The sequence below is a fragment of the Cyprinodon tularosa genome, unplaced genomic scaffold (assembly GCF_016077235.1).
Source record: "Cyprinodon tularosa strain WSP-4 unplaced genomic scaffold, ASM1607723v1 ctg84, whole genome shotgun sequence".
In the NCBI taxonomy this organism is placed as follows: Eukaryota; Metazoa; Chordata; class Actinopteri; order Cyprinodontiformes; family Cyprinodontidae; genus Cyprinodon; species Cyprinodon tularosa.
The window spans coordinates 4,286,021-4,313,302 of record NW_024039607.1 but is presented as its reverse complement, the minus strand read 5'-3'; the positions used below and the strand labels follow the sequence as shown (position 1 = coordinate 4,313,302).

The window sequence follows — 27,282 nt, the reverse complement described above, 5'->3', positions numbered from 1 at the left end:
TACTCTAAAAACTTTCTATATTCTTATCTCTGCCTTTTGCCATTTTATTAAAGATGCAACATCTCAAAATTTGAAAAATTATTGAGGGCTGTGAATGCTTTAGTAAGTTACTGTATGGTGCATAGAAACAGTAACTCACTTCAAAGATTGAATCAAAAACAAAGAGAAGAAACAAATTAAAATCTCCATAAAAGGGAATTTAATATTTTGTGGTTCTACTTCTTCCTGTACACACCAACCCATTAAAAGTTATATTGACCAGAAAACCTTAATTGAGTCTGAATGACATTACTCCAATCTAATAAAGTTTTTTTTATATTGCAACAATTTAGATAACATGAGATAAAAAGAAATGTTATCTCCAGGCACTTTGCAGGATAAACTGGTTCCCTTCCTGTCAAGTTACATAGACAGACAACGTTTAGCCTTGCAATAGCACAGCATTTAGCATTTTGTATCTTTTTTTTTTTCTAAATCATCATTGTCTTATGCTCTTTTCTAAAATATATAATTTCTGCATTGCTTTTTTTTTTATTTTTTTATTTTGTTCTAGTAGCTTTATTAAAACCTACCTGAACCGATGACCTTGTTGGTAGAATGCATTTTCTGACTGTAACACAGACATTTTGTATTGTAGTTCTGTTATAAGCAGTTAAAGGCTTACCCACAGTAAATAAACTATCTGTGCCATTGCTCATTTATATCAAGCATTTTTATCACGACAATTTGATAAACAAAGAAGAGGAGAACCTTTGTAAGATCTGATTTAGATAGCTTCATCAGCAGCTTTTATTGTGAAGGGAGGAGTCAACGACACGTGGAGCTCCCCACTGCTGTTCACAGCCTGTCTGTGATGAAGAGATAATAAAATGGTCATAGAAGATTTTATAGAAGATTCTACCAGGAACAGACATTTTACATCACAAGCTTAAAGTAAGAATAAACACCTATTTATTTATATCATATTCCTCAAACAGTCAATTTTAATACAGCTTATATTTTATCATTTAACATGTACATGTTGTTTTCATTACTTTTTATATGCTTTTTCTTCTCAGATAAATGGGAGCTGAACATGCTGCTACATAAGTGCTCAAAAATCCCAACACAGAGATTCCAGTTTCTCTCCAAACATCTGAAACAAGGCAAGGCTACAATACCGTGTCTAATGTTGCAGTCCTCTGTTTACTAAGTCAAACTTGATGTCAGATAAATCACATAGTAAAAATATTAAACACCATACAAAAAAAAAAAAAGAATTACCTGGTCATTTCAATAATTTCTTAAAAGATACTATAATTTATTCCATATATATATATAAAATAAAAACTGAAAATCAGAAAAATATTTTTTTTAGAGATAATAATTATTATCTTTTAGTCCCAGGAGGTAGATTTACGGTATTGATTTCGTTTTAGGTATTGATTAAATCATAATTAAGTTTATTAATATTTCTTCATCTTAAGTAAAAAATGCATCATAAACCTGTTTATGAGTTTTATATAGTTTATGTAGTCATGTGAGACATCTCAGATAAATCATTAGAAGTTCAAAACATCACTTAAATAATATTGTCTAATTTGCATACCTCTCTGTATTTTGCAAAATGTAGTTAAAAAAGTGATCTATGTTTTATTTGAAGATACAAAAATATGTTCATCTTCATAAAGAGGGAAACATAGACTACTTCACTGTTGGTTAAATTAAAATTATTACACTCTTATAACTTTTTAAAGGATTTTGTCCCTTCAAAAATATTTTGACTATCTCCGTTCTATAAGGTATTGCTTGTCCCTGGTGCCTGCCCCCCTCTGCTCAGGCGCCTCATTGATGCAGAAAGAGGTGTCAGCAAAGGCTTTCTGTCTGCTTTTGCACTGCTGATATGGCAGTCTAAAAGCCATTATTATCCATTTACCATGCATAAGAACGGCTTTAAACTCTTTTAGCCTCATTCAGAGAAATCAGTGATGCATCACAGTAAAACGTTCATATTTCAAGGATCAAGTAAAGAAAATGTTGAAAAATAAAGTTATAATATGAGGTAAATTGATAATTACAATTGAAGACTGATAGGGATCTAAGTTTGGAGTTTAATTTATATCAACAGTGATACAGTTTATAGATAAAATTAAAAGTATTTTTATGTATAACTCATAAAACATTACATTTTCTCATTGAATACAGAGTACAATAATTTAGTCCATGCCAGCTCCTTTGCACATCGCAGTGAACTACGTAAGGCAAAAAGGATTGTAGTTAAATTGGGAAGTGCTGTGGTAACTCGTGGAGATGAATGTGGTCTGGCTCTGGGGCGGCTGGCTTCTATTGTGGAGCAGGTGAGTCTCAAGTTATGAACTCCACATTTAGGTACTGAAAAAAACAACTCTAATTGTTGCTAGAAATCCCATTCAGGGAATTTAATTAATGATATACTGTATATAGCGTTAGACGGAAAAAGTCAATCACTTCTCTGATTTGAAATCTGTGCTGCTGTTTAGGTGGCTATGCTTCAGAATCAAGGCAGGGAGATGATGATTGTAACCAGCGGTGCTGTGGCCTTTGGAAAACAGAGGTTAAGACATGAGATCCTGTTGTCCCAAAGTGTCCGACAGGCGCTGCATTCTGGAAATAGTCAACATAAAGAGATGGTAAGGAAAAAGCTGCAAACATTGTGGAGAAAGGATTGACAACATGGTCTAGCGTCATCTGTGCTGCAGTCTGTTCCAGTGCTTGACGCCCGTGCCTGTGCTGCAGCTGGACAGAGTGGCCTGATGGCCCTGTATGAAGCCATGTTCACTCAGTACAGCATCTGCACTGCACAGGTACTCATGGAAATTTAACAGCTTGATTCATAAATGTAAGTCTATCTATATAACTCTTTCTTACTTAACACTTTTAACTTTTATTACATGTTTTGTCAGGTCCTGGTGACAAATCTGGACTTTCAGAATGATAAGAAGAGGCAGAACCTGAACAGCACAGTGCAGGAGTTACTCTGCATGAACATTGTGCCCATTATCAACACAAATGATGCAGTGGTAGCTCCTCCAGAACCCAACAGTGACCTGCAGGGGGTAAATGTACTGACAGCAAAACTGGGGGCTGTACATTCAATAATTTTTCAATTCAAAATGTCTGTATTAGCATTGAGTTCCAAGCTTTATATGGTTCACACTTTGGACAAAGAAGACAGTTGGTTTGAAAGGGGTGTGAAAGAAGCCATTTATGTTAAGAATGTCATGGTTTGGTTGTGGTTTAAGGACCCAAATGCAGAGGCAGGGAGGCGGGGGTGAGCTTCTTGTGGATTTAATTAAAGGCAAACAGACAACTGAGGCTGGAATCCAAAAATCAAAAAATCAAGCATGAAAAAAAGGTAAAACAACCAGAAACCATGGAGACTTCAGGGGAAAACAATCATGAAGAGTAGGACACAGTGAGATGCAGTTAGAGGAAGTTTGACAAGGAACTGCACAAGGAGTGTATTTATGGGAGACTGAACAAAGAGAGGACTAACGAGCAGATTGGGAGCAGGTGTGAACAGAGCAGACTGGAAAGGAGCTAGAGAAAAAGGAGAACACAAGAGGGCAACAGAGGGCAACAAATAAAAACCTGAAAACTGAAATATAACCAGAAAACACAACAAAATAAGAATTAAACCAATAAAACTAGAAAACATGGAGCAAAGTAATACTGAATACTCAAAACAGAACCAAGACTGTGACAAAGAGAGAAAAAACAACCTTAAACAGAGGGGGTGGACTCAGATTTCAGCTCTCAAAAACGCAGAGATAGAGTTGATCGCTTCCCACTATCATCTCAATCTTCATCACCATGCAGGGGTCCAAGACATCCCGCCTGGTCAGCCAGGCCAACAATAATGTGGCAAACAAAGGCATCAATGACTCCCCATTACTAAGAAGTGGACCTGTTCTTCTGGTTTAATGTGCATATTTTCTAAGCCAAAAAAAGGCTTATATGGGCTTCTCTATAAAGCTTAGGACTCAACTCTCATCCAAACATTTTAAATTGAGAAAGCTTCCTGGATGGGAAGTGAAACTTGGAAAACAATGTCCAGTGGATTGTATTTTTTAAACTTTTTCAACTTTTTTGGAATGACTATGACCTGGATGACTGAGAATTTTCACCAGCAAAGATGGATTTGATTACAATTCTGAAATGGGCACAAGTTGGGGACTGAAGGAGCCAAGATTACTGTTAATTGTTGAGTTTCTTATTAAGCGTTTTAAAAATATGATTTTATCTCGTGGCGGCTCTAGAACATTTTACATGAGATGACATCCTTATCTCTTAAAAAATTTAATTGTGTAAAAAACAACAAGTAAAAAAAAAAATGTTACACAAACCCCCCAAAAAAATAATATAAAAGAACATTTCAGAGAAATTACTTCATTTACTATGACAGATTTTAGCCATCGCTTTTAGGAGTAACAGTGTGACAATTTTTGTTCTGGGCAACAAAACATGTCAGAAATAAACGCAATTTTTTGCCATAGAAAACAGGAAAGTCTCTACTTTTAAATGTTTTTCATTGGGATCTGCAACGTGTAAACATCAGGATTGGGAGAAATTAGCAAATTTATTACGGCAAGACGTTTATAGCAATATGTAGTCAGAAACTATTTATCACACTCTCACCAGTAAAGTAGCTCTATTCAGAAATATCATTCTCATGTCATCTAACTTATTATTTTCATAGTTTCTTATTTTATATAATATACATTTGAGTTTTTATTGACATAAAAGTAGGCGTGCTGCAAAGACGCAAGGATCTATTATCAGAATAAAAGAAGGATGATTTTCAGTCTTGTAAAACCCTTTTTTGTTAATTTTGGCCATTCTTAGGTCATCAGCATAAAGGACAATGACAGTCTGGCAGCACGGCTGGCTGTGGAAATGAAGGCTGACCTGCTCATAGCGCTGTCTGATGTTGAAGGTATGGATGTTTCCACAATATTTTGGGTTGCAGTTAAATATGACAGTCTGTCTTCGCAAAGCATCTCAAAAAGTCGTTAGTTTCAAGTCTAAAGTGTAACTTCACACGGATATAACTAATTTATTGAGTAATAAACATGACAGCTGACCAGAACATAAACAGGTTGCTATGGTTTATCACTCTTTTCTCTTATAAATGTCAGGAAACAGCAAATGTGGCTGGCTTGTCAGGTGACCAACATAAGCCAAACAATCACGCCACTCCATCTGCTGGTGGCAGCATCATGCTGTGGGGGTGGATTTTTTTTCAACTGTGGTTAGAGCACAGGCCAATAAATGAAGAAGAGTTTTTTCTGGTATTGCAAAGGACTGGTGAAAACATTCATATTCCAGCAGCGCACATCCCATTTTCTCTCTAATATTTCCGTAAAGTACATATAGTAAGGTGAACATTTGTATTTAGGTAAATTGTAAAAACATTTAAATTCCATTTTTTTGGGCAGAATTTCTCTAATTAAACTTTACTAGTGCCTTCATTAAAACAGGGGGCTTTTGTTCCCAATCTGGCTCAGATTTATGTATTCACAAGATTTCTTTAATGTTGCTAATGTTATATCTTAAACAACTGTTTGTGTAATATGAGAATATAGATGTATCAAGATTTTGTTTATATTTTTAGGTCTGCACAGCAGCCCACCTGGAACAGACGATGCCAAACTTATTGACATCTTCTACCTTGGAGACCAGCAGTCCATCACCTACGGGACCAAGTCTAGAGTTGGGATTGGGGGCATGGAAGCTAAGGTTTGTTAGAACGCTCTTAAAAAATTATTAGCATTAAATGCTTGACGGATAAAGATGTTTTAAAGTTGTTTTTAAATGTATTAGTTTCTCTTATGATCTATCTAACTATCAAAATAAAAGCACATGTACAGTATGTTCATTTTTTACTTTATCCTGGACTGGTTCTTTACATATGGAACTATGGGACCTCTTCTTGTGAAGGATAAATGCTCTGCCAGTACCGGTGCTCTGTCCACGAGTACCTCTTGATGTTGACATGGCGTCTAAACCACGACCGCACATCAACTTTCATAGACATAAGGTACTTAGGGTAGATCTCATCTTGCCACAGTAGAGTTTTTTTTTACCAGCGTGGTATTTTCAGTCAAGGTGATGCACATGTTTCCCTTGAAGCACCCGTTCTTCTCATTCCACCAGGGAAGGCATAACAGCGTTGAGGAGCTTGACAGATTATTAATCAATGTCCTTAGCCAAGGTCAGCAGCTTCCCACTCCCACTTTAAACACTGTCCAGGTATAACTGTTGTATCCCATTTTGACATTGACGTCCCCCAGTAGAATGAGGGAATCCCCAAGACCCTAAGAAGGCAAGGGACTCTGCGCCACCAATTGGCCCATAACCCAAGATAACAATCAGGCATTTGAAATAGAATGAAGATGCCTATATATAGAGGAAAACTGAATAAAGAATTGCTTTAAATATTCAGGGTAAATAAGATTAATACATTTAAATGTAATAAAAGATAATTTCCAATGAAATTGTAGTCTGGAGGATGGAGTGAGCCAAGGTAGCTGTTAATAGCAGCAGATATTAGTGAGTTCTGAAAGGACAACAGAGAATAAACCTGCATAGACTGTTATATATATACCATTATGAGGTTGGATATTAGTGTATCAGTAGTGTTTTTTTTTCATAAATTACATCACTGTAATCAGGAATAGGGAGAAATAACTGAGTGACAATTATTTTTCTTACTGAGAGAGCAAAACAATTGACGGATAAAGTGCCTTCAAATGATATGCAACTTTATTAGACAGAAGGAATATGAGAAGTAAAGGAAATTGAAGAGTCAAGCCACAGACCTAAATATTTAAACTGCTCAACTGGTACAATAGGTGAGGAGTCCAGACAGTTGGCACAGACTTTGTCTTCAGAAATAACATTGAAAGAGATTTTGTTTTCTTTAAGTAGCAGCTTGTGGGACTGAAATCATATTTGTACTGTGTCAAAGTCATTTTGGAGAAAATGCTGAAAGTCAGTTATGCTATAAAACTAAAAATATCATCGGCATGTAGGTAAATATTACAGTCCATGCAGGCAAGAGGAAGGGTCATCAAAAAAAACTGAAAATAAAAGAGGAACTGTGGTACACCTCTTCTTATTATGCAAAAATCAAAATGACTGCCTTTAAAGTAGACACTGCTGATGATGATGCAGTTATGAATTAATCTGTTGAGGCCAAATGAGGGTAATTTATCTAAAAGCAGATTGTGATCAACCAAGTCAAATGCCTTAGTGAGCTCAAAAAAAGGACACCAGTAAAAAAATTATTTTCAAAGCCATAAAAAAAGATCCTCAGTGCATTTAAAATATAGAGAAATCAATTCAAAATCCAGGTAATGGGGGCAAACTATTTTGGCCATATATATAGAGTCAAATGATTGATTAAGATTAATATTTTCAAAGACTTTAACAATACTGTTAATAATTGAAAGTGGTCTATAATTATTCATATCTTTGGTCACCACCTTTATAAAACACTTCAGAAGTAGAAAAAGATAAATTAAACAGATGGGCCAAAGGAAATGAGAGAACGTCAGATGCAAGCCTAATAAATTTGGCCTTAGTACCATTAAGACCATCGCTCGCACTTAGTGACAGATCACTAATGGCATGCTTGACAACATCTGGACTGACTTTTTAAATGAGATGCAACTAGCACATGATGGGGTTTTAGGGAACATGGGGAGAATACTAAACAAGATCATTGAGAAGAATGAGAAAAGTGTAAAAATACAATAGCTCCCCATTCACTCAGCAAAGATGATGACCTTTAACTTTAATCACTATAACAGCTGCATGTTTATTAATAACTTTCAGAGACTCATCATAAAAATAGCGCCATCCATCAATAATGCAGGTTATTAAACACAGTCTATTCCATTTGATGTCAAACAAGTCATTAATATAATTATCTTAATTAAAAGATTTAGATTTACGAACTGTAATGAACCAAGGAGGCAAACGAGGGATTTTCTTCTTTCATCGGCCATAAATAATACAATGATGACTGAAGCAATCAGACAAAATACTGGATTCTGAAAATCTATCAGAGTGAGTAACTAAATCCAGTCAAGTAAAGATTTAGACTGAGAGTTGATCCTTATAGATTCATTAATAAATTGAGTAAAATTTGCACTATTAAAGATATTACACTGAATGACTATAGATTGAGATAACCAGATGATGTTAAAGTCGCCCAACAGAATTTTTTCACGTTTGAGCAAAAGACAAAACTGCAAGTATGACATTTTCAACAAGATCAAAGGGAGAATTTAGAGGTCTATAGATGTCCAATGATTGAGTTTTATTTTTTTGTAAGACCACCTTAACACTCAGCCTTTCAAAATTAACAAGAGTTGATGAGAGATATGAAGATGTGTATATATATCTATATATATATATAAAAAAAAAAAAAAATATATATATATATATATATATATACTGTGTGCATTTTTGAGGATTATTTTTATTATTGGGCCACAATTGTGTTCTCAATCAACCCAAAAGACTCCTTAATATCAAAGTTTCATATTATTGGAAGTTAATGTGGGTTTTTTTTCCGATTTGGCCATTTTATGAGGATGTCTGTGTTTGCAGGTAAATATTACTGTGCAGAATTATTAGGCAACATATTAAAAGGAAATACATACCCATCTCGCTTGTTTATTTTCACCAGGTAAACCAATATCTGTAGATATACCTGTAGATCTCACATTTCATGAAGGACCACAGGTTCTCAATGGGGTTCAGATCAGGTGAACAAGGGGGTCATGACATTATTTTTTCTTCTTTAGACCTCTTGTGGCCAGCCACGCTGTGGTGTATTTTGATGCGTGTGACGGAGCATTGTCCTGCATGAATATCATGTTTTTCCTTGAAAGATGCCGACTTCTTCTTGTATCACTGTTTGAAGGAAGTGTCTTCCAGAAACTGGCAGTAGTTGATCTTGACTCCATCATCAACCTGAAATGGTCCCAAAAGTTCATCTTTGATGATACCAGCCCAAACCAGTACCCCACCTCCACCTTGCTGGCGTCTGAGTTGATAAGGAACTTGCTGCCCTTTACTGATCCAGCCTGGTGACCATCCATCTGGCCCATCAAGACTCACTCTCATTTCATCAGATCAAAACACCTTGGAGAAATCAGTCTTCAGATATTTCTTGGCCCAATCTTGACATTTTGTCTTGTGTGTCTTGTTCAAAGGTGGCCTTTTTTCGGCTTCCTTACCTTGGCCAGGTCCCTGAGTATTGAGGACCTTGTGCTTCTCGGCACTCCAGACATGTTGCAGCTCCGAAATATGGCACAGCTGGTGGCTAATGGCTTCCTGGCAGCTTCACACTTGATCCTTCTCAATTGATGGGGAGGTATCTTCTTTTTTCAACACCCTTCTTGCACCCCTGTTGGCTATTTGCCATGAACCCCTTGATTGTGCGATAATCCTGCTTCAAAAGCTTGGCAATTTCCAAACTGCTGCACCCCTCTGAAAAACATCTAACAATTTTTGAGTTTTCAGAGTCTGTCAAATCTCTTTTCTGACCCATTTTGCCAAAGGAAAGGAAATTGCCTAATAATTAAGCACACAATATGTAGGGTGTTTATGTCATTAGGCCACACCCCTTCTCTGTGTTACATATATGCTGGAATTCAGGATGCTTTTGTTTTGTTTATTAACACCAGCAAGAGTTATGACAGCGCAGCAGGGATGATTGTAGCAAACAAAGTGAGATCCGTTAATTAATATAGGAAACTAATGAATACTGAAACAAAATAAGAGGAAGCGTAGCTAAATGAGGCGGTCAAACAAAATTACGGCAGCCCCACCCTTACTCTTCTCATTAGTGAGACATGTGAGTGCACACCTATACACACACACTTCCTTGGTGCACACCTACCTCCCTTTGAGTCTCCACCTCCGATACACACTATACACCCAGTTTATGTCTCCTACAAAGACTCCTGCGGCTTCATTAGCTTTTTTATTGTGTTCACTGCAGGTCAAGGCAGCACTTTGGGCATTAGAAGGAGGTACCTCAGTCATCATTGCAAATGGCACGAACCCCAAAGTAACCGGCCAAGTCATCACTGACATAGTGGAGGGGAAGAAAGTGGGAACCTTCTTCTCCGAGATCAAACCTGCTGGTGTGTCCTTATTACATTTAATGTGTAGCAATCAGGCTTTTCCTAGCTCATGTCAGTTATCAGTTTTCTTTTATGTCTGTTTTCACAAATTCAGAATCGTTTTCTTCCCATAAAGAAAAAAGAATTTAGAGCAGGTCATCTGCACATTAACAGCACACTGCTAGTTAAATTTTTTGCAACACAGTACATATCTTTTACCTTTATTTGATTTCTCTTTTACACGTCCTTTTCTCTAGCATTTGTGCTGATAACTGATCACAATAGGCCACTGGAACTTTGGCTTTAATTTGTGGCAGATTTATTTTTTGTCTCCGTTTTAGATCAGTGATCCTATATGACACCATAGTTTTAGTCTAACTCTGGACTCTGTTGTAGGTCCATCTGTTGAGGAGCAAACAATAATGGCCAGGAACTCAGGAAGAATTCTGGCTTCTCTTAAACCAGCCCAGGTGATAAATAGATCCCAGTCACAACCTGTTAACTTTTGTTTTTGTATGCCATTTTGTAGATTGTAAACCTTCATTAGTGGGATCACAGTTTGCTTTCTTACTTTGTCAATTACAAAGGAACACTGAACTTTAATAGACAGATCTGATGCATTCTGAGTCTGTGTTGTGTCTGTGTTTTGTTATCTGCACTGTCAGAGAAGTGAGATCGTCTTCCATCTAGCAGAGCTGCTGACTAAAAGGAAAGATGAAATTCTCGCTGCAAACAAGCTGGATATGGAGAATGCTGTTAGGGCAGGTAATATGGCTTGCATTTTCCTTTTACAAACCTCTGAGCATGCCAAAGACTCACATTAAATAATGTTTGAAGTTTGCAGATTTCCATCGTTAACACAAATTGATTTATCTGGTTGGTTTTATCGACAGCAGACCGGCTTTCAGGTCTTTCTATAAAACAAACAACAATCCTAACCAAGAAATTGCATTTCTTACCAGCCCAGGGTTTTTCCTTTTTCCAGGACATTTGCCTTCAGCCATGCTAAAGCGTCTCAGCCTGTCATCGTCCAAGCTGAACAGTTTGGCCAAAGGTATGCATCAGATCGCTGTGGCAGCACAGGATCAAGTTGGACGTGTGGTACGAAGGACCAGGGTGGCTCAGAGTTTAGAGCTGGAGCAGGTCACAGTTCCAATTGGTGTTCTGCTGGTCATTTTCGAAGCTTGGCCTGACTGCCTGCCACAGGTAAAGTGAAGAGCATCACATTCAATGCAATATTTTAACCAAAGTGAAAAAAAGGTAGAAGATAAAGGGACTCTGTTTCAAGCAAGTAATCTGAGCTATTGATAATTAAAAATTTAAAAATGTTGTTTTTGCAATTTTGTGCAATCTTTTGTATTTTATTCATCAAGGTGTCCTCACTGGCAATAGCCAGTGGAAACGCTCTTCTGCTGAAGGGAGGGAAAGAAGCTGCCAACACTAACCATGTCCTGCACCAGCTCACACAAGAAGCACTTTCTCTACAAGGGGTCAGAAAGGCAGTGCAAATGGTAAAAAAAAATTATATTAATTTATCAGAAGCATATATGAAACTTGTGTAACTATAATAAAAATTGTATTATTTTGTAGGACATGATTAAGATGACCTAACACAAACAATTCTGTGAAATCCACTGAGTCATGCAACATATCTGCAACTCTTATGGGGTCTATTTATTACCCAGATATTCCCTTCATATGAAGCCAATTGTTCAGCCCCTTTTCCACCTATGGACCATATCTATAAATGTTAGAAGGGTCCAGTATCAAGTCTTCTCCAGCTTCTAGCAGGGTTTTATCTAAGATTTTTTCTGGTATTAAGCTGCAGCCCTTTTCCATTAATGCTGAAATCTTCTCTTTTCCTCTTGAAGAAAATTCTACCCACTGCATGATGCTGCCAACACAATAATTCATGGTATAATGGTGTATTTATAGTGATGTAAATTACTAAGGTAGATTTGCTGTGGGATTTCTTGTAGAAATATACATTCATAGAAGTAAGTACTTAAAGGTACAGTGGAGGATGTTCTTTTTCATGGGTGGATCATCAAAATAAGTGGTCCTCCTAATTGTCAATCATTCTGGTGATATGTTTACGTAATGCAGTCCTACGTGCTCGTCCCCATTTCCACCTACCAGTGGTGAGACATACTGTAGTGGAAAAATTGCAAATCTTCTTTTGGAAAGTAAGCTTGTTTGAGCGATGCAAACAGCAACTTTTAAACAGAGCGTGCACGAGGGGAAATGGGCTTATGCATGATCTTGCATGCGTTTAATAAGAGTTCCCTCTTAGGAGTGTGTAAAAGGTTGTGCTTGTGTATTTTTATTTTGAAAATGGGGAGTGCGTGTCTTGTCACAAATTCGCGAAAATCCTCTGCTGTACCTTTAAGGCCTAAAAAAATGAGCAACTAAAGTGATGAATTGATTATGAATTCAACAGAAAATGCAAACAAGGGAAGGCAAGTTTATTTATATTGCACATTTATGTTCCATGACTATTAAAAGTGTAGCTTGTGTAAAAAAAATAAAAAATAAAAAAAATAAAATAAAAAAAATATATATATATATATAGTAGACCATAAGAACTGAATGGACAACTAGTGTTGTGCCGATGCCATATTTTGGACCCGGTACCGATACCCGATACCTGGCTGTGCGGTATTGGCCAATACCATACCAATACCATCTGTTTGAAATTGATGTGTGTGTGTATATATTAAGAACTGCATACTACTTGGATGTAAAATAATTGCCATCATGGCTTTGTCAAGCTGCTGCCGACCTAATACAAAGCGAATCAAGTAGAACTTTTTATTGCCTACCTGGAATGGGTGACAATAGTTGAATAAACTTTTGGCTCTCAAAATGGTATTGGTGACCTATTTGTTGGTACTCGCCGATACCGATACCACCATTTTAGTGCTGTATCGGGGAACCGCCTGATACTATCGGTGCAAAATGAATAGACACACTGAAAATGTAAGTATATTTATCCACAAAAGACACCAACAGGAAAAAGAGCGTGGTTACCAATATTAATTGAGTTTGCTGGAAGCAGCTGGGAGGAAGGATTGGTATGATGTTCTTAAGGATGCAGAGGTCTGTAACAGATCTAACTGTTGAGGGCATGACTAATAGTTTCTATGCATCTAAAGTATGCATATATTCAGCTTCTCCAGCATTATCATGAGCTTTTTTGGTTGCTTGACTAATTAATGCTGTCATCAGTTCCAGGACAAGGTGGACTGTCATTTATGTTGGGATCACAATTGTGCCAAACTCTTAGTTTTCAGGTGACAAATTGTTTAAAGATGGGGACTTTTTTTATAACCTAACCTTGCTTTACACCTGTCCATATATGTATAACTTTATCCCTGAACAGCTGCAATTATCATGGTATTAAGTAACTAATTAGATGACTGCTAAAGACAGCTGGTTGCTTTAAGTTCTACTATTATTAAAAAGGGGACTAAATGCAAAGCAAACCTCAATTTTAAGATTTTATTAAATTGTTATGAGTTATGAAAATGTTCTGCTTCACTCATCTGTTGTAATCTTCCCTAAAATCAAAATGAAATAGATTGTCCTGTGCTGTTGTGATTTAGTACATACTCCTTTTCAGGTGAATACTCATGAGGAAGTGGAAGATCTTTGCAGATTGGACAAGATGATTGATTTGATCATCCCCAGAGGTTCGTCACAGCTGGTGCAGGACATTCAGCGAGCAGCCAATGGTATCCCTGTCCTGGGCCACAGTGAAGGAATCTGCCACATCTATGTTGACAGCGACGCAAGTGTTGATAAAGTCATAAAAATTGGTCTGTAAATCCACACAGTATAAAAAAATTTTTTATTTCCTTTATACTCACAAACTAGCGCTCCAATTTTTAACACTAATCAGCAGTATTCAAAGATCAACTGTACATCGCCTGATAAAATTGCTGCCCTCTGATTCTTTCTTTTCACCATTTAGTAAGAGACTCCAAGTGTGACTACCCGGCTGCATGTAATGCTATGGAAACTCTGCTAATTCACCGAGACATCCTTAGGACTCCCATGTTTGACCAGATCATTGAAATGTTGCGCAGTGAAAGGGTAAAACCAATATGCTCAGATCTCGTTTAGTGTCTACAGTTTTCCATGTATCTAATAAAAACCGGTAAAAAAATTGTCAAAATGCTTAAAATAAAATAATCCTCTATTCTAGTAGGAAAATATTACAACAAAACATTAAAACATGTCTTTGGTAGGAAACCAAATGTACATTTAATAGTTCTTACCAAATGAATGTAACTGAAGCTGAGCAGAATATAACCATGAATATTTCATGAGGAATTCATCACTTCATGTTTCCCTTGGATAAAAGTAAGATCTTACATGTAGACCTCTTTTTTATAGCTTCACTTTAAAATAGGATATAGACAACATGCATTTCAAGTAAGAATGGTGTGCATAGATTTTATAAAATCTGGTCCCATAAGAAAATAGTTACCCACTCTAACTTACCAATATATACAGACAGAGCGATAATTGAAAAGGTTTCATTACTTGAACAGTAACAAACCAGGCTAGATCAAGGCTCATAACTATTTTGCTACAAAGCACAAAGAGGAGGACAGTAAGGAGCATCTTAAAGGCTCCACTATACCTGTAATAATAATGTATGGAAATTAAGTGAGATTAGATTGCTGAGTTTTGCAGCCTTAAATCCTTTAGGTGGATCTGCCATTAAACAAAAGATATATATGTGGAAACAGTAGCTCGGGAGTCTTGTTACAATGCTTTGTATCATGAACTCTTTTTAATGAGGAGGTTTTCAGTATCTGTTAGACTAAACCAAAACAGTGAACAGTTTTGATAGAGATTCAAAACACAATGGGTATCACTTTATCTCAGTCCACAGTCCAAATTCAGTAGAAAAACCTGCAGGATGAGTAAAAGAAATCATAAATCCAAGTTGAAGATCGGATGATCTTGTGAGAGTGCTAAAAGGATGAAATAACCATCAGTCTGTTTCTTCCAAGCTGTGGCATAAGTTTAAGGTACTGTTCAACTAGTAAAGGTGGCTGTATGCAGTGTTACTATCATGAAAATGCACCATAGCTATTGCTTGTTTTGTTCAACGTATCTATCTTTGAACACTTTTTCTATGGCTTAGTAAATGCACTCAAATTAATGGTTTATTTTCAGCATTTTAAAAGGGAACTGTAAAAATAAAGATATATATATATACATGCCATTGAATCCCCATTTAGTTAGTGAGCTTTTTATTTTGGCAATTTAATAATGTTCAGCTTGATTGGCAAAAATGTAATTCAAAGGTCTTTCTATATCTGAAAGGGAACTGGGCCAACTTTTGCTCAATATGAAAATAATTAGTAAAAGTTTGGTCTTTGAAAAAATGTAAACTAGAAGAAAACAGATTTATTCGTTGTTTATCAAAAGCTGATATATTCCAAACATTACTATTTTAAAACTGATTTACAGTTTTAAAAAAGTTATGTGTTTTGTGGTGTCATCAGGTGAAGATCCATTCAGGCCCACGTTTGGCTTCCTTCATGACATTTTGTCCATCAGTAGCCAGATCTCTGCGTAAAGAGTATGGTGACCTGGAGTGCTGTTTGGAGGTGGTGGACAGTGTGCTGGAGGCTGTGGAGCATATACACAAGTATGGAAGCTCCCACACTGATGTTATTATCACAGAAAACAGTAAGTGGTATGGTTTATTTTATTGCTACATGTACTACTGTATATCTTACAGCAGAATGACTTTTTGAACATGTGTTATTTATTGTTCATGGAGTGATTTTTGTTTAATCTATTATTATTAGATTATTGTTAGCTGTACAAAAAATACAATGTGGGGATAATAAAGACTCTGAATATTGAACCTACCTGTAAAGCCACACCTGTCATTGGCACTAAGATTACTTTCTCTCTGAATGAACTTCCCCTTCACTGCATTAAGTGAGCAGAGAGAAAGGCTGTGTCCAAACGTCGCCCTAACCCCTACAGTAAATCCTTACATCACTATATAGAGCAGGGTTTATATAGTGGACCTAGTTAACTGACCGTTCGGTCAGATGATCACTACTTTTCACTCCCCGTTGGTCAAGTAGTGCCTGTGCCATCTTTGTTATTTGTAGGCGCTGTTGGGTAGCGAGAGCCGTAGGTGACAGCGGGCCGCTGTAACAACAAATCCCATGATGCTTTGTGAGGAGAGCTCTCCCCAGCATTCTGGGATATATTTGCTTGTCTAGTTACCATGGATGATCATTACTTTTCAAGTTGCATTGTGGGAAATTTTGAGTCCACTACTTTTTCATCCACTAGAAATTCCAACACTCATCAAAAAATGCCGTAACCACCATATAGGGCCCTATATAGTGATTAGGGCGGACATTCGGACAGAGCCAATCTTTTTCAGGGCCTCCCTGTGTGACTCCAACATGGTGGGTAGCTTCACTGAAATGCAGGGCAGATGATCATCAATTTAGCATAGTTAAGTTTGAACACAGTTGGGGGAGTGGCGGCCTAGTGGTTGGTATCTGGAGGTTGTGAGTTCGAAACCCACTGCCATAGACTGCCACTCTGGGTCTCTGAGCAACAACCCTTAACCCCCCCAACTGCTCCCCTGGCGCCCCACAATGGTATTCCATTGGTCCCCAAGGGGATGAGTTAAATGCAGAGGTAAATTTCTCCAATGTGAGATCAATAAAGTTCACCAATAATAAAACAAATAAACTGTCACTGTCAGAATTAAACTGACAGTGTCAGAGATTCTCCTCAAACATTTTAGTAGAGCCGTCATAAAACATATTAGTTCATTTTGACAGAAACTGATTTTTTAAAGCATCCATGACAAATTCTTATAAAGATAAAGACTTTTTCCTTTATTTTGTTCTCAGCTGTCAACTTTTTCAAAATTTTCTTGAGTGTGCAGTTCTTTTAGTCTGCTATAAAAGACACCTCTTCATGCAGCTTTTTTCCCCCCAATAATAAAACAGCAGAGCTAAAAACACGTTTCTATTATGACTCTTAGCAGGACGTGCAGGGTGAATTGGTGCCATCTAGTGGTAAAAAAGAGACTTTATTGTTTCACCTAAAGCTCTTGTCCCTGATTTCGGAAAAAATAGAGAAAGGAAAATAAAAATGATCATCTCCATAAATGGTTTTGAGCTAAACACATTAATTCTCTAAGTATTGGTGCTGTTAGTAGTGTGCATGTGTGCAAGCATCTGCTGGAATATAAAATAAATATAATTTAAATTTAAATAAAATATTTTGTTATAATGAAGAATGGAGAGCTCTAAAATGTTTCATAGATCTTTGGACTTTGGATCACAGAGGATCAACACCACAGATAATTTACCAACACTAATTGCCATTTGCGATGGACCTTAAACAATATGGATTCCCTGCACTTTACCTCCAGGTTCTGGGTCTCTGTCTTCATTTTTCAAAATAAACATATCCCAAACTGTTTATCAGCAAATCTATTGTTATCACTATTGCCAGTTTGCATTTCTTTCCTCCACTTAGCTTCAGTTTTTATGCTTGAATACAGCACTCTAGAAATCAATAGTTTCTTTAATATTCTAATATATTCAGATGTGTCTTAATCTGGATAGATACTGTGCTAAAAAATAAGGATAGTGGATGTCTAAAGGATTAGAATGATCAATTTGGTCACTTATGTCACTCATTCTGCACGTCCTGAAAAATTAAACATGCTTTTTCGGGCCAAAAAAAACATTTTTCTTATATATTTAAGTTCACTTTTAGCTTTGACACACATCAAAACCAAGCAGAGGAACAGACTAGTGAATGTAGAGAACAGCCTGGTATCAGCTGTTCTACACACCTGAGCTCATCAAAGCAAGCTCAGGTGTCACTAATGTTGAAAACAAAGTAAGACTACAGGTGCTGGTCATAAAATTAGAATATCATGAAAAAGTAGATTGATTTCAGTAATTCCATTTAAAAAGTGAAACTTGTATATTATATTCATACATTACATACAAACTCATATATTTCAGATGTTTATTTTGTTTAATTTTGATGATTACAAATGACAACAAATGAAAATCTCAAATTCATCATATCAGAAAATTAGAATATTGTGAAAAGGTTCAAAATTGATGGCCCCTGGTGCCACACTCTAATCAGCTAATTAACTCAAACCACCTGCAAAAGCCTTTAAATGGTCTTTCAGTCTAGTTCTATAGGCTACACAATCATGGGGAAGACTGCTGACTTGACAGTTGTCCAAAAGACGACCATCGACACCTTGCACAAGGAGGGCAAGACACAAAAGGTCATCGCTAAAGAGGCTGGCTGTTCACAGAGCTCAGTGTCCAAGCACATTAATAGAGAGGCGAAGGGAAGGAAAAGATGTGGTCGAAAAAAGTGTACAAGCAAGAGAGATAACCGCACCCTGGAGAGGATTGTGAAACAAAACCCCTTCAAAAATGTGGGGGAGATTCACAAAGAGTGGACTGCAGCTGGAGTGAGTGCTTCAAGAACCACCACACACAGACGTATGAAAGACATGGGTTTCTGCTGTCGCATTCCTTGTGTCAAGCCACTCTTGAACCACAGACAGCGTCAGAAGCGTCTTGCCTGGGCTAAAGAGAAACAGGACTGGACTGCTGGTGAGTGGTCCAAAGTCATGTTCTCTGATGAAAGTAAATTTTGCATTTCCTTTGGAAATCAAGGTCCCAGAGTCTGGAGGAAAGGAAGAGAGGCACTTCATCCACGTTGCTTGAAGTCCAGTGTAAAGTTTCCACAGTCAGTGATGGTTTGGGGTGCCATGTCATCTGCTGGTGTTGGTCCATTGTGTTTTCTGAGGTCCAGGGTCAACGCAGCCACATACCAGGAAGTTTTAGAGCACTTCATGCTTCCTGCAGCTGACCAACTTTTTGGAGATGCAGATTTCATTTTCCAACAGGACTTGGCACCTGCACACAGTGCCAAAGCTACCAGTACCTGGTTGAAGGACCATGGTATCCCTGTTCTTAATTGGCCAGCAAACTCTCCTGACCTTAACCCCATAGAAAATCTATGGGGTATTGTGAAGAAGAACATGTAATACACCAGACCCAACAATCCAGAAGAGCTAAAAGCCACTATTAGAGCAACCTGGGCTATCATAACACCTGAGCAGTGCCACAGACTGATCGACTCCATGCCACGCCGCATTGCTGCAGTAATACAGGCCAAAGGAGGCCCAACTAAATACTGAGTTCTGTACATGCTCATACTTTTCATGTTCATACTTTTCAGTTGGCCAACATTTCTATAAATCCTTTGTTTTTATTGGTCTTCAGTAATATTCTAATTTTCTGATATGATGAATTTGAGATTTTCATTTGTTGTCATTTGTAATCATCAAAATTAAACAAAATAAACATCTGAAATATATGAGTTTGTATGTAATGTATGAATATAATATACAAGTTTCACTTTTTAAATGGAATTACTGAAATCAATCTACTTTTTCATGATATTCTAATTTTATGACCAGCACCTGTAATTAAATCAGTCTGACTTGAATTTTTCTTCAGTATTTTGTTCCAATTTCCTCAAGTTTAAATGTGATAATAGGGGAATTACTCCAACGAGCTCCAGCTTTGTAAATATAGGTTTATAATATGCTTTTATTTTGTATTTATTTAATTGATTCCTTACTAGCTTCCGGGCAACATATTTATGCATGTTTTGTTTTTTTATATGAGTTGCAAAGAATAACATGTCAAAGAATTAAATGCTTAAGTTAAAAGGGTTAAATAAAATACTCTTTATTTTGTAATTAGTTATTGTACATTTCACTTTTGGACAATCATCAATACTTTTGGTTGAGGGGGGAGTCATGGTAAGACAAAATTCCCAGAGGGGAACACAAGTAAAAAAAAAGGTTGGGAAACGCTGATCTAGGGTGTAAGTAAAGTCAATAGGAAGGTTATGAGTGAAAATCTGCAGAAACATGGTTATTGTCAGGATTTTTTAGTGGATAGATTGACCCAAAGCAGTGGCAGGAAGGCAGAGGTGAATTTCAAGTAGATTTATTGAGGAATTTTAAAACAAACTGAAAACAGAGGTAGGTTATCCAAAAATCCAAGATGAAAACCAAAGTCCAAATAAACAGGGAAAACAGGAATCCAAAAATCAAAAAGAAAACAAAGTCCAAACTAGCATGAAATCAGGAGTCCAAAGTCCAAAGATAAAAAAATATGAAAACACACGTCTAAACGTACTAAAGAACCATCAGGGGAATCAAAATCTCAAGGAAGGAGGATCAGAGAGAGGAGTAGGACAAAGTAGGACTGAGTTACAGTAGACGAGGACCCATCAAAGAGGAACTGAACAGCAAGAGTATTTATAGGAGACAGAAACAAAGAGAAGGCTAATGAGCAAACTGGGAGCAGGTGGGCACAGAGCAAGAGAGTAAAAGAGCTAGGGAAAAAGGAGAACATAAGTGGGCAGCAGAGGGCAACAAATAGAAACCAAGAGAACTGAAAATAACCAGAAAAACACACAAAAATAAGTATTAAACCCTTTAAACTAGAAAACAAGGAGTAAAGCAAAACTGGATACTCAAAAGAAAAACAAAAGAGAACCAAGACTGAAACAGTAACTGGGAATTAACCAGAGAACACAATAAAAATAAAACTACTTACACTAGAAAATAAGGAGTAAAACAAAACTAAACACTAAAAAGAAAATATAACAGAAACCTAACAGTTATAGGTTTAGCTTGTATTCTCCTTTACTGTTTTAACAGTTACAGCTATTCTCAGTAGTCAAACCAGAACATTTCAGGTAGATCTTCCTATTCCTGTTAATACTGTGCAGTCTGGATGTGTACATATTAATCACAGCAGTTCTTAACAGTGTACCTGCCATGTATGTTAACATATGGGGACTAGGGTTATTTCAGGTAATATTCTTTCTGTTTTAGAGGAGACAGCTGAGCAGTTTCTGCAGCAGCTGGACAGCGCATGTGTTTTTTGGAACACCAGTTCACGCTTTGCTGATGGATATCGGTTTGGACTCGGTTAGTAATTTTTTTATTTCCCAAAGTTTTTGGTTTGTCAGTGAGAATCTTAAGTTGGAATTGTGGCCAGGATTGTCTACATTGCGTATTTTCTTCAGATCGACACTTTCTTACAGTTATTTTATTACTCAGCAAAACTTTAATGCATTTTTATTTAGTCTTTAAACCATTTTTTTTTAACCAGCTCCTTTCTTACTCACATGGAACAGGTTCACATGCAAAATCACAATCTTTGAGCCTTTTTGTTAATTTGCAAAGAACATGTAAAAAAAAATAAAGAGAGAAACCCATCTATATGAAGGCGTTGTACGACGGAGTATTAGGGCCACACATGAAGAGAAAAAATATTTTTGCCATGACGAGATTAAACTCGACATGTCAACTTTAAAGTCGACATGTCGAGATTAAACTCAACATTTCGAGAATAAAGTTAAAATGTCATGTTGAGTTTAATCTCGATGTGTCGACTTTAAACTCGCCCTGTCGACTTTAAACTCGCCATTTCGAGAATAAAGTTGAAATGTCATGTTGAGTTTAATCTCGACAATAAAGTTTAAATTAGTTCAAGAGAGCCAACCGCTGCACAGGATACATGCACAGAATCCTATACAGTTGCAGCACGTCAAAGACTACCTTCACTCTTAAAACGCAGACTGCAGCTGTGGAGCGCGGTTGCTCTTTTCTCCAAACTTTGGAATGTCGAGATTAAAGTCGCCACGATATATCAACTTTATTCTCGAGATGGCGAGTTTAAAGTCGACACGTCGAGATTAAACTCAACATGACATTTCAACTTTATTCTCAAAATGTTGAGTTTAATGTCGACATGTCGACTTTAAAGTGGACATGTCGAGTTTAATCTCGTCATGACAAAAATATTTTTTCTCTTCATGTGTGGCCCTAATACTCCGTCGTAGCGTTGTGCTCCTATGTCCAGCATGCTATAAAAAAATAACATAAAAAAAGAAAAGAACAATTAAAAATGTTTTAATGTAAGATTTATACAAACATTTTAATACTGTAATTTAACCTAAAGGTTGTTCTATAAGATACTAAATTAAGAATTGTTGCTTATTTTCCACCTCATTGATAAATGGTATTTATATGTTTAGTATGACTTTTTGTACATTTGAGGTTAAGTTTCAATGGTTTTTGAACTTAAAGAATAGTTTTTTGTATAATTTCATATTCATCCCCTTGCATTGAGAAATAATGAACCTTTATTCTGCTGTTATGATATTTAAGTTATTATTTCTTTTTGTTGATGTTATGGGTGCAGGAGCTGAGGTTGGGATTAGCACAGCCCATATTCATGCCCGGGGCCCTGTGGGCCTTGAGGGACTGCTCACCACCAAGTGGATCCTGAGAGGTGATGGTCATACGGTGGCGGATTTCTCTGAGAGCGGCAGCATGGAGTACCTCCACGAGAACCTCCCTGTTTGAGCAGAAATGATCTGGACACAGAGACAGTGACTAGGACTGCATTCATTTTGGATTCATTATTGTGCCCACTCTCAAAAGCTCGGATTTATATTTAATAGTCAGTAACACCACAACTATAAGACAGATCTGTCTGTTTATTACTGTCTCACTCAATAACTAATTTTATTTTTTCCCTGCCATTCCCTTTTGACATATGAACTGGTTAAATAACCAAAAACATTTTACAGCTATATATTTTTTAAGAAATTAAAAAAAAATATATACCTACAGTTAATTTTTGTATAGTCTGTATGAAAAAAAACATATTTTTTTTCTCATATGGTGTCATGGGTTTGGCAAAAGTATTTCTATTTGCTGAATGATGCAGAAATGTTGACCTCAACGACTTTGGTTCATTCTTATTTAAACTCTCCAGATAGTTCCACATTCATATGTTTGAATAACTCTAAACACGTACTGTCATGATGGGTTCACTGGTGTGACCCAATAATGCAGAACACCACTGAGACGGAAACTGGAGTAAAAGGTTTAATTATTGTCACAAGCACAGAGAGAATGACTGGTTCTGGTTCAGGCCTGGGAAACTGGTTAACCGGAGTCTGCGTGAGAGACAGTTCAGTTAGCGTTGCGCATAGGAGTTTAATTCTTGACAGTTTCAGATCTGTACCTTGAGGGTTCTTGGTTAAAGCCTTGAGAGGGAAACTGTTGGGTCCGGAGATGGTTTGTTCAGCAGAGTCCGTAAGCTGCTTCAGCGTCTTACTTCTTAAGAGTGAGCAGACCTTGACTTTGAGTTTCCAGCTCTTGGTCCAGAGCTGCATGGAAGTTCAGAGGGAGGCTTCAGGTTTGGCTCAGAGGGCAGGCTCGGCAGGTTAAGTTCTTCCAGAGCTTCACAGGAGAAAAACTGGTTTCCTGGAAGACAGAGACAAAGGTTAGAATCCAGTCTGGATTCAAAAAGTCAACAAAGGTTCTCAGAGATACTAGGCTTAGGTGCTAACCAACTGGATCAACACTGCGGCGTTGAGGCAAGGTCTGAAGACAGCTTAAGTACTGTGGATCCTCTAATGATGGGATGAGCTCCAGCTGTGCAGGAGGCTCGACTCAGGAGGATCCACGGCGGACTCTGCTGGAGGAAGGTGGTACTTCTCCAGCTCCCAACAGTACCCCCCCTCAACGACCGCCCCTTGGCGGTCCTGAAGACGTCGATGGACAGGAACGCTCGTACTCCTCAATCAGGGATGGATCGAGGATGTAAGAGCCAGGAACCCACTGGCGATCCTCCGGGCCGTAGCCCTCCCAGTCGACGAGGTACTGCCAGCCTCGACCTCGCCGACGGGAGTCCACGATTCGATGGACGGTGAAGGCAGGATGACCATCGACTTCCAGGGCGGGTGGAGGGGAGTTGGATGGTGGGCACAGAGGACTTGAGACTACAGGTTTGACTTGAGAAACGTGGAAAGTAGGATGAATACGAAGAGACTGAGGCAATTGAAGGCATACGGCTGAAGGGTTGATGACCTGGGAAATCTTATACGGGCCAATGAATTTTGGAGAGAGTTTACGAGACATTCCCTTGAGGGGAATGTCTCGGGTTGATAGCCATACCTCTTGACCCACGGAGTACTCGGGGGCGGGGCGTCTTTTGGAGTCGGCAAAACGCTTGGTAGTCTCGGAAGATCGGTTGAGGGTCGTGATGGTTTCTCTCCATATGCGTTGGCAGCGTCTGATGTGTTGGTTAACTGACTGGACCGAAATCTCTCTCTCGTCTGCGGGAAAAAGTGGAGGTTGGTAACCGAGACTGACCTGGTGATTGGCTGGTGGAAGCAGATTTGAGAGAATTATGAGCATATTCAATCCAAGTTAGGTATTGGCTCCAGTCGGTGGGGTTGTTTGATGTCAGACAACGGAGGGTTGACTCTAGCTGTTGGTTCATCCTCTCTGTTTGGCCGTTGGACTGTGGGTGATAACCGGATGTTAGAGAGGACTTACAGTCGAGAGCCGAACAGAATGCCTTCCAAACTTGGGATATGAACTGGGGGCCACGATCAGAGAGGATCTCCTGGGGAATGCCATGTAGACGGAAAACGTGTTTGACCAGAAGCTGAGTGGTTTGGAAAGCCGTGGGAAGTTCCCTGAGAGGGATGAGATGACAAGATTTCGAGAATCGATCAATGATGGTGAGGATTGTTGACATACCTCGGGAGACAGGGAGACCAGTGACAAAGTCGATTGCTATATGGGACCATGGACGCGTGGGAACCGGAAGGGGCTGTAGCAGGCCTGAGGGAGGCTGGTGTGAGGCTTTATTTCTTGCACAGGTGGAGCAGGCCAACACATACTCCTTGACGTCTCTGTGGAGAGTTGGCCACCAGAAGCGTCTTGAAATTAAGGCGACGGTTCTACTGACCCCCGGATGGGCGGAAAACTTGGCTGCATGCATCCATTGAATTAGGCGAGACCTGACAGAAGATGGTACATAGGTTTGGTTAGCTGGACCGTTACCTGGGTCAGGTTCTGTAGCCAGGGCGGTGTTAATTAGATCTGTGATCTCCCAGGTAACCACTCCAACTGTACATGATGCAGGAAGGACAGGTTCAGGCGTTTCGGGTTGATCGACGGAGTATAGACGAGAGAGAGAATCAGGTTTGACATTCTTGGATCCGGGTCTGTAGGAGATAATGAGATTGAATCGTGAGAAGAAAATGGACCACCTAGATTGACGGGGATTAGCTTGTTTTCCCTGACTGGATGTAAGCAAGGTTCTTGTGATCTGTCCAAACTAGAACCGGGTGCTCAGCTCCTTCCAGCCAGTGTCTCCATTCCTCCAGCGCCAATTTGATGGCCAGCAGCTCACGGTCCCCAACATCGTAGTTTTGCTCTGCCGAGGAAAGTCTTCGAGAGAAAAAGGCACAAGGATGAATCTTTTGATCAGTGTCGAGTCTCTGAGATAAGACAGCTCCTACACCAGAATCGGAAGCGTCCACTTCGAGGATAAATTGTTTGGATGGGTCAGGCTGGATTAACACGGGTGCTCTGGAAAACAATGATTTCAGTTTCTCAAATGCGGTTTGTGCCTCAGGGGTCCATTGAAACGTTCGTTTGACTGAGGTTAACGACTTTAGAGGAAGAGCTGTCTGGCTATAGTTCCTGATGAATCGGCGATAAAAATTGGCGAAACCCAGGAATCTCTGCAGCTGCTTGCGGTTTTCAGGAACTGGCCATTCCAAAACAGCCTTTATTTTGTCCTCAGAAGGCTTAACCTGCCCGCCCTCGAGCACAAACCCCAAAAAGGTGACTGAAGGCTGATGAAACTCACATTTTTCAGCTTTGACGAACAGTTTGTTCTCCAGCAGTCTTTGCAACACTAGGCGGACATGTTTCTTATGTTCAGAAGGATTCTTTGAATAAATGAGTATGTCATCAATGTAGACGAACACGAACACATTTAAAAAGTCTCTGAGAACATCATTCACAAGGGCTTGAAAACAGGCAGGGGCATTTGTTAAACCAAAGGGCATGACCAAGTATTCGAACTGACCCAAGGGGGTTTTGAAAGCTGTTTTCCACTCATCACCATCACGGATTCTAAGAAGATGATAAGCGTTCCTCAAGTCTAGTTTGGTGAAAACGGTTGCCCCTTGTACAGGTTCAAAAGCTGAGGCGAGTAGAGGAAGAGGATACTTGTTTTTAATTGTTATTTGGTTCAAACCTCTGTAATCGATACATGGTCTTAAGGAACCGTCCTTCTTGCCAACGAAAAAGAAACCAGCACCCAACGGAGAAGAAGATGGGCGAATTATCCCAGCAGCTAAAGACTCGTTAATGTATCTTTCCATGGTCTCTCGTTCTGGTTTGGAAATATTGTATAGTCTGCTGCTGGGTAGAGGTGCTCCAGGTAATAGCTCGATCGCACAGTCATATGGTCTGTGTGGTGGAAGAGACATAGCACTGACCTTACTGAAGACAGGAGCCAAATCATGGTACTCAGAAGGGACAGAAGAAAGGTCAGGAGAGTCCATCTCCCCCCCACCACTAGGAGGCCCCACCACGTGGGCAGCTGATCAGAGGCATGTTTCGTGACATAACGTAGACCATGATTCCACATGCCGATCAGTCCAGTTAATATGTGGATTATGTTTCTCCAACCATTCAAATCCAAGCACCAGGGGAGAGCATGCGGAGGGAAAAACAAAAAATGTTATGGTTTCATGATGGTTACCTGAGAGTAGTAGCTTGAGAGGTTGAGTTTGATGGGTAACCTGGTGGAGTTTTTTCCCATCAATGGCTGAGACACTAAGAGGCTGGGTCAGGGGAATAGTTTCAATCTGAAGTTGTTGAACAAGGTCTGAATCAATTAAGTTACGTTCACAGCCTGAATCGATGAAGGCAGAAAAAGAGAGGCTTTGATTAGAACAAAACAAAGTGGCGGGGAGCATCAGCCGAGGAGATTTCTTAGAGTTAGCATGGCCCACCAGACTCCTCAGAACCTCTGCCGGGCCCAGGCTTTTTGATTTAGCTGGACAGGAAGCGATGAAGTGACCACTCTCACCACAGTAGATGCATAGTTTACTCAAAAAACGTCTTTGTCTTTCCTCTGGAGTGAGCCTGGTGTGTCCCACCTGCATG

The 27,282-nt window shown here is 38.6% G+C and overlaps 1 protein-coding gene across 1 annotated transcript; it reads left to right on the top strand.

Annotated features, from left to right (window-relative positions):
* The first annotated feature begins 793 nt into the window (after positions 1-793).
* Positions 794-23,107, top strand: aldh18a1 (aldehyde dehydrogenase 18 family, member A1). The gene is made up of 18 exons (XM_038272633.1): positions 794-933; positions 1,059-1,145; positions 2,185-2,336; positions 2,499-2,648; positions 2,718-2,822; positions 2,922-3,074; positions 4,864-4,954; positions 5,633-5,757; positions 10,037-10,181; positions 10,557-10,630; positions 10,826-10,925; positions 11,146-11,366; positions 11,534-11,671; positions 13,783-13,978; positions 14,134-14,255; positions 15,683-15,869; positions 21,121-21,216; positions 22,496-23,107. Exons 2-18 carry the CDS (start codon positions 1,076-1,078, stop codon positions 22,657-22,659), a joined length of 2,289 nt encoding a protein of 762 aa, XP_038128561.1. The 5' UTR covers positions 794-933; positions 1,059-1,075; the 3' UTR covers positions 22,660-23,107.
* Positions 23,108-27,282: the final 4,175 nt, after the last annotated feature.